Source organism: Cystoisospora suis (genome assembly GCF_002600585.1).
Source record: "Cystoisospora suis strain Wien I chromosome Unknown contig_2775, whole genome shotgun sequence".
Lineage (NCBI taxonomy): Eukaryota > Apicomplexa > Conoidasida > Eucoccidiorida > Sarcocystidae > Cystoisospora > Cystoisospora suis.
Genome location: NW_027155571.1, coordinates 969 through 9256, shown reverse-complemented (window position 1 = coordinate 9256; position 8288 = coordinate 969). Strand labels below are relative to the sequence as shown.

The window sequence follows — 8288 nt, the reverse complement described above, 5'->3', positions numbered from 1 at the left end:
TCTACTCAGGTCGGCTTCGCGACAAATCCTACCATTGTGACAGCCGCTGTCGTCCGCGCGGGCAGCACACGAACCTGTCACTGTTTCGCGAAAATACTACGAAGATTCTCCGACTAGGCGGCCTTTCTCCTGGGCGGAAAGTATGTGGACGGCAATGAAGTTCCGGGCTTGTTTCTGATTGGGCTGGGAATAACTGAACCCATGATTATCCTTCACCACTTTGCGTGTACCTGGAGGCTTGTTTCTTTTTCGGACTACGTCGCCCGAGAGTCGACTTCTTGTCAGTCTTTTGTGCAAAGGAATGCCTTTCTCCTAGCCTGTCGCCGGCCAGCAACTTGTCCTTATATTCCTGTAGCTAAACGTATACATGTTTGTTTTTCGAATATGAAATAGTACGTTCAAACAGGGAAAGGCAAAATAGTAAGTGGTATCGAGTCATCCTCACTAAATCATAAGCTGCGTAAAATTCATGTAAACCTCCATTCTGAATCGAAAATCTATGCCTGTAGGCAAAGACCTTCAACAATAAGGGACGCGGGAAGTGAGAAAGCCCTGAGTGATGACGCCTTCGCACGACGCCTTGAAGCTGTTCCAATGTGGGCGTGCAGGCGGTGGGGTCGCAACTCCAGCAGCGGGGACAGCGTGACGCGGCCACCCGCCTCCACTCGGCTGCTGTTGCATGTCGGACCGTCCCAACGTGTACGGACAACCACATCATTTTTGGAAAATTGGATGTCTCTGACAGTGGCATGAGCGTCTTCGTGGGCCGGAAGCACCGCACTCGACGCGTGCATTTTGCGGACGCTGAATGAGATGCTTCACGTGGCGGCGTTCTGGGTTTTTGCAGCAACATTGCAACTGCGATCCTCCTTTCTCGCGAAGTGGTTGTCCCCTCCCGAACCTGTTCAAGCTTCGGCCCTGGCTCCTGCAGTCCTTGCATAAAAAAAAAGTGACGCAGAAATGGCAGCAGCACAACTACTTTCAGTGTTATTTCTCTTCGTTGCGTTCCTCTCTGTCGCCACAAGTGTGCGTGGATTGACGGGGAGTTACACTGGCCAAGCGGACGATGTCTTCGGCGACCGCGTCCAGGTCGGCGTCCACGCGTCGAAGGGACCTCGAAGGGACCGTGGCCGGGATCATCACCCGGATGCTGGGACTCCACAGAGGATGGAAGAGCGAGGAGGCTCTGGTTCCCGGAAAAAGGACCGCTCATCGGCCACCTCGACTCCGGGGAAGTACCGTGTGAGCTTGTCATCCAGGCCACGCCGTGCAACAGTAAAGCTTCTCTGGCATGTTGCTTCTGTATTCGCAGTATCATTTATTCTTGCCAGTATTTCTGCGATGTGTTTTACAAGAGATGGGGGACCGAAAAGGGCAGGCATGGACCGCAGATCGCTCTCTGAAGTACCGCAACACGAGCAGGTTGAACTCTGCTCCCTCCTCGACGCGAAGGACCCGTCACCTAACCGAGGACTGCTAGCGGGACGCTCAAGCGAAGGAGTGACTTCTCGGTTCGGTTTACGTCTCTGGTTGAGACAACACGCATGGTTACTTGCTGAAGTATTGGTGGGGCTGACTGCGTTAGTGGGTATCGCCGTCATGACTGAAGGGTTCATAAAGAGATTTTCTTCCTCGGTGGCGAACCAAGGAAACTCATCGACAGTGGTGTACACGAACGGGAGCATACCAGCGGACAATGCCACAAGGGACGGCGTAGTGAGCTCACTTGCGGGGGCACAGCAAGGGGGACAACAGCAAGTAACCTCGTCGGCAAAAAAGAATCAAACCGTACAGGCTGTAGAAACAGGAGACAGGTCGAACCCATCGGCCGACCCCCCGGCACCAGCCCAGCAAAAAGGATCTTCGCTGGCAAACGCAAACGACACCATGAGAGCGGGCAACCGCATGACTGACGGTGGAGTGGTGTCCCCGACTTTAGCCAGTGTAGTCGACTCAGCACACCAGAGAACCCAAGCCCCTAGAACACTACAACCACCAGAGCCTGCGACACCACCTACAAACGTCGTGACCAACACGACAGCATCAAAAGCCCCGACAAGCGCAGAAAAATCAGTCGGGTAGACAGAGATCTCGATGACTGCGACACTCCGCTGTTCAGATCGTTTCCAGCGCACCGCGATAACCGCGTGTTGGGTTACTTTTCCTGGCTCGGTGAGTCCGCAAAAGCGGGAACAGGTTGCCACCGTGGGGTATTACTTCAAGTTCCCTACGAGCTTCAACTTCTTGAACGACGCGAGGGTAAAAAACTTCACGAGAACAGTTGCTGAGAGCGCGTTCTCAGAGTGGAGGCGGACAAATTTCGAGTACCCGTACACAGTCGAAAAAGAGTTTGAAGTCCCGGTGCCGGAAGGGTTTTCCTTAGCAACTCCTCAGCCTTCAAAAGATCCAAAGTAAGACTGGCGTTCTGTCTCCGTTGAACTGCAGTTCCGGGGAGGAAGTAATGAGTGCACTGCGTCTCGCCCCCATCAGCGCGCATCCCCATCCACCGCTTGTACGTGCTGTTTTGGCTTTTTGTTTCTATAGCTTAAACAGCAAAAAAGTGTCTTGTGCTGGAGCACGGTTTGGGGTGCAGTTACCGATCTGGGCGTTTTTGACACCGATGACGCGCTCTGTGGAGATGACTTTTGACGTAGAGGCTGTCTTTGTGCATTAGGGAATCTGGCGTTCCGAGGGGACGAAACACTGGCTGCGTTTCGAGTGATACGTTCGCAAAACAATCAAACATGGTCCAGGAGGTAGCACTCAACATTCAATAAGGTATGCTGGTGGTCCATTCTGCCATCAGTTAAGCAAAAAGGGGGGCGGAAGGCTTCTATTTTCTTTGCTGGGAGGCGTTGGAGGTCAGAAGGTGTACACACGGTTGTAAATAGGTGGAATTGTTCTGTATGCTTGGTTAGGTGAAAGAAAAGAGATTCTGGCGGGGGGGGGAAGGTGGCGGGAGGGACGTACAGCCGGCCAGGCAAACTTCGGGCAATCGAATGGCTTCCAGGGTCGACAAATCTGTTTTGTCGGATTTGGGAGATGTTTCCGATGTTCCAACGTCTACCCCGTGCAAAGGGAATAACAACATTCTGTGCATTGTAAGATATTGGCAGCTTAGGAAACGTACGTTAGGCTACGCAGGTGCCGCTACAGGGTATTGTCCCCAGTTTATCATTGATTGTACAGGGTTAGCATATGTCGGGAGAAGAGAAAGCAGTAGATTCCATTCGTCGTGATACAGCGTACAACATGTGTATCTTCTGTCGTCGCTCCGTTTGTAGTGTTGCAATCTGTTTCATCCGAGCAGCCGTATGCGATTTGTAGGCGGGATTCTTTTTTTTAAAGAACCAGTCACCCCCACTGTTGGAAGGGGGGGCCTCTCTGCTTTTTTCATGAAGAGGGTTCCTTCTTTTAACCGCGACGTCGTCTAGTCGTGCCTCGTAGCCGCTCGATGTCGTGTGAGGGGACGGTGAATGGGAGAGCAGTCCCTAACCACAGTAGTAACGGTGTTGGATGCGGATGGAGGTGGCATTTGATGTTTGATGAAATTTGTAGGAGTTGTTTTCTTCTTTGTAGTTTGAATCTGCTACCCAGCGCAACGGTTTCTTAGTATAGTGCAGAAGGCGTGTCCATCCCATCGCCTTACAGGCTCTACACACACGCTCCTGCGTGTCAGTAGCGGGAGGAAGCCCTGGAGAATGTGGGACTCCACGCAGAAGAGCAGGTGCGCGGAGTATGCCCAGCGAGGCTGACGGCCGTTGGTATTCCACGCAGTTGAACTTTTATCCGAGTGAGGGCTCGTGTTCCAAAGCTTGGGAAGTTCTGGGGAGGGACCCCAACATGAAGGTCTGTGGAGGGATAAATACATCCTCGCGTGTTTACGTACAAACTGGTGACTCAATAGAGACTGATGCACAGCAGGTGCCTGCAACCGACACATACGTTAAGGTGAACGTGATGGTGTTTTACGGAAGTATGTCGGATCGCACATACCTCCGTGCAAAGTTCAGTTTACATATACAGACAAAGACAAGATGCGTGTCGCGCGCGTGCAGTTATTTCCATCGATTCGCTTTTTTGGACCTACGCCCGTGTTTGCGGAAAGACACACTGCTCCGTAGGGGGTGTACTGTCTTTCCGCTGAGGACGGTTCCTATAGAGACGGCGACTACGTAGCACCGGGGCATCCGTGGCTCTTTCAACAGAAGCTGAGATTGACTTCTCTAGAGAACGATATCAATGGTGCACCCTGACTGACTCGTAATTAGACCCGATATTGATCTCTCCACACGTATAAGTAGCGTTTTACAGTAGTTGAATCCCCAGTAGAAACCGCTATAGGTTTCGCCTGAGGGCCTAGTGCGTAGTAGATACAGCTTTTGAGACCCCAATGTTATGCGAGCTCGGATCGCCTGGGTGCGACTCCACTGTACGGTACAGTATCTGACTCACGAGACAGAAACCGATCTGAGTCCTTTAGAGACGACTACGTATTGTTTACTTTTTGAGTGGAGAACTTCAGTTGGTAGAATCAGACCATTAATGGCTTCATATACTTTTTTGTCAAAACAGAGAAGGAGGATGTTCTGAAAAACTATATCGAGACGTAGTACGGCTATCCGTGACGAGCAATACTAGACATACCTACGTACATCTTTATACAACTGCATATCTAAGCATGCATATATATATATATATATATGCATATTCGTGATAACTTCAGTGGTAACAAGAAGGATGCGCCTACAAAGTAGATCATGTCCCTCGTTGCTTTCTTCCAAGGGAACTCTTGACGTCCTGCAGAAGAGACGAACTGCGGTCCTTTCTTTTCTTTCTGTTCTGCTTAGTCGATTTCTCGAAAGACGAAAAAAGGAAAATGAGACGAAAGAGACGGCTGCTTTCTCTTTCCGTTTTTCAGTGTTTGTTTTTCTAGTTGTTTTCTCCTCAAGAGAGGGCAGACGACAGGCAGTAGAAGAAAACGACAAAGAGGAACAGGAAAGGAAAGGGGCAGACACTTTAGTGGAGAGAGAGAAGAAAGGATTACCACGGAAAGAGAGAAAGTAGTTGAAGCAGCTTGAGAACAAACGGACAACCGAAATTTGTTTTCTAGATCGGATGGAAATGGGAGAGAGGAAGAGACAGAAAGAGAAAGAAAGCACAAGAAAGGCATAAGGAAGAAATCCACCGAACAAAGTCTTCTCTCTCTTCCTTTGAACTCTCCGGTAAGACCAAGGAAGAACAAGAAGAGTGGATGTGAAAAGATGAAAAAGAGGCGGGGGCGAAAGCGAAAAAAAAAGGACGGTCATAAGACCGCTGTTCGACACACATGTATGATCATATCGGAGATATACAAATATGGAGCTGAATTATGTATAGGAATATATGCATGTATATAGATAAACAGTATTTGTATGTGTTAGCCAGTGAGATACAATGATAGGAGAGAGAAAGAAGAAGAAAGAGTAGTCACTGAAAATCGTTTCTCCATCTCTATCTTACTACTACGATAGAGACACATGTCTATCTGTTCTTGTAGGAAAAAAAACCTTGTGTTTCATGCAGGACAGTATCCCTGACTACCACCATGACTACACTCAGTTTCGTTGTTATCGTCCTCCCTACCTTTGGAATCTATTTCTTCTTCCGTCCTGTCTCCCCGTTTGAAACTCCTTTCTTTCATTATCTCTGCCTTTAACCTTAGCCTCCTCTGCTTTCCTTTTCTCACCTCCACTTTCCTTTTTCTTTTAGGCAAACCACAGTATTCTTTTGGGTAGAGGTAGAATGTCTGTTCAAGAACTACTGCGGTTCTTTGTATTCGTAGTGTAGTCCTAGTTCACTGTCTTCTCTTCATTCTACCGGATCTTTTCTCGGAAACAGCGTCCTTTCTTTCGTCTCTCCCCCCCCAGAAAACTGGTGACATGTAGCGAAGCACTGGACACAGAGTTCGAACAACTCCTAGAGACTGTCTTAGCAAAGCAACTTGTTTTCTTACCAGTGAAGGAGAATCCATGCTGCCCATACAGAACCAGCAGCGCTGAGACGTCTTCTGCTAGATAATCAGTTTCCCAGTATGCGAAGTGCTGTTCTGTCCCGCAGACTTCGAATGTTCTTTGGAACAAAGTAGATCACCGTCTGTGGCTGCTGGTCTTGTATTTTACGATAACACGTGCTTCGTTGATTACAGGTGTACAACTACACACAAATATACACGTCATAAAGAAGAAGAAGCAATTTACGCTCTGTGAAGAATGCAATGTATATTTGTGTGTATGTTTGTAAGTGCATATACCTGTATACAAACTTTGAGATCGCACCCAAACATCACGCCGCAGGGGTAAGGCAGAGACATTACAATGGTTACCGATGAGGAACAGAAGGAAGAGTGCGCTTCAATCAGACGGCGGGTATTACTGTGAATAACAGAGACCAAGAATGGAGTATGGGAAGACGCAGAATTACTTTGCCTTAATGAAACTCTCAGAAACTAGACTCCTACCGTACCAGGTCTTGTCAGTGGCCAAGCTGGCTGTGTTTTTCCTGGATCGGGAAAACGCTGCCTCTCCAAGGACTTGCGGTCAGGAGTGTTCGGCGGCCCGCTATCAACGCCAATCGCCCACTGTGTGAGCTGGAGGACCGCCACGGCTACGGCGGGATTCTCCCCTGCTGACAGTTGCGTACGGTCCAACCAGTCTAGCCATTCTCCAGGTGCTTTGACCATGCCGACCTCCCCAGAGTGTGCTCCATATAGGTTCCGCCTTTCTAGAACGCCTGCCCGTAGGCACTCTCGACCGGCTATGAGTATCTTAGAGTATCCAGTTTTTTCAGGAGAAAAAATGACTATCTCAGGTTCATGTTCCCCCTTCCAGTCCGGGCACCTCTACGAGTAGCACCTTTAGATTCGCTATCTCGGCTTCGGGGGACGGATTAAACCCCCGGTACACCACTGCGGACACATGGCGAAGGCGGGCAGCTTAAGCTAAGGGCCTCTGCAGTGCTGGTCAAGACGGCCGAGCTATCCTTCTTCTCTCGCCTCTGGTTCTTTTATCACTAACTGCTAAAAGAAAAAAGCTCAAGTTCTTGTTCGTATCTCAGTTCTAACAAACTGGAGGATCCCTTGTTCCGTTTGCTTTCAAGTCCCCTTTTATCAATTTGCCTTCAATTGTTTCAGAGCAGCGTTCACTTGGCTTCTCGCAGTGCCGCTCTATCAACGGGGCTCCCTGGGATCTCCCACACGCACAGCAGATGTCGTCTTGTCTGTCTTGATGTGATAGTAATCTCCTCGCAGTGGGGAGGTGTTTGGACAAAGTTACTGTGCATGAATTCCTGCGTCTATCTACCCCCAACCCGAAAGGTACAGCAAAAGAGTCTCTCTGTCGTTGTGTGTACTGCGTCTTTCCGATCGCATCTCGTCCTCGCGCTCCTCCCGCTTTAGAACTGCTCTTTTTAGGGTGCTGCCCGGTGTCTCAATGATAATCTTCTCGTCTTCATGCCTTCATCGTTCTCTGACGTGTCTGGTGTGGGCATACGGGCGCTGATGATGTCAACGGAGGTGCGCTACTGTTTGTAGCCCGGACCCCCATGACCTTCGGCTAACGTCTAGCAGTTGCATCGATACATGTAGGCTTCTAAAATACGAGGAGAACAGAAGAAATGAGCAGCACGTGTCTCAGTTTTCGAGTGAGCAGTCCACTCTACCGCGAGACCACTCCTCTCGCGATTTCTCTCTCCTTTCTTCACTTTGGTTCTTGACAAAGTCAACTATCTGTGTCCAGCTTCGATAACAGTGGTCGGCATTGCTGGCCGATTCAGTCCTAAAGAAAAACATAAAGAAGACTGACAAGAAACTTCCTTAAACGAGCCTGAGGGCCCCTGCCCTATCTATCTTGACCGTCATCACTGTTGGGATTTCCCCTACCGCGCTAGATTCTTACGCGCTTACTACCGTTTTCCTCTCTCTCCTTGCTGGGAGAGGCTCGCATACATCATGGCCAGAGGGGAGTTCCGTTGGTCACTACTCCTCCGTGTAGGACATACACCTGCATGTTCGTTCATCTGCTTACTGCATAAGTGTGATAATACGTTGGGGACGCTCGGGCGACGGCTCCAGTGTCAGAGCTTTGGCTCTGCCCCGAGGAATAGTACATAATCTAATATTGATATTCTGAGTCAAGAAGTGTAGTAAGAGGTATAGAATGGGGGGATTCACCCTTCTTTGTTCTAGGGTAGAAAGGTTGTAATCCCTTAGGTTCTCTTTGTTAAGTAAACTAGAGATAGAGGTAAGCCTA

General features: G+C 49.4%; 1 protein-coding gene across 1 annotated transcript; it reads left to right on the top strand.

The window, feature by feature from the left end:
• The first annotated feature begins 724 nt into the window (after positions 1 to 724).
• CSUI_005751 (uncharacterized protein) lies at positions 725 to 4071 on the top strand. The gene has a single exon (XM_068065921.1). The coding sequence runs from the start codon at positions 961 to 963 to the stop codon at positions 2080 to 2082; it is 1122 nt and encodes a 373-aa protein (XP_067922103.1). The 5' UTR covers positions 725 to 960; the 3' UTR covers positions 2083 to 4071.
• Positions 4072 to 8288: the final 4217 nt, after the last annotated feature.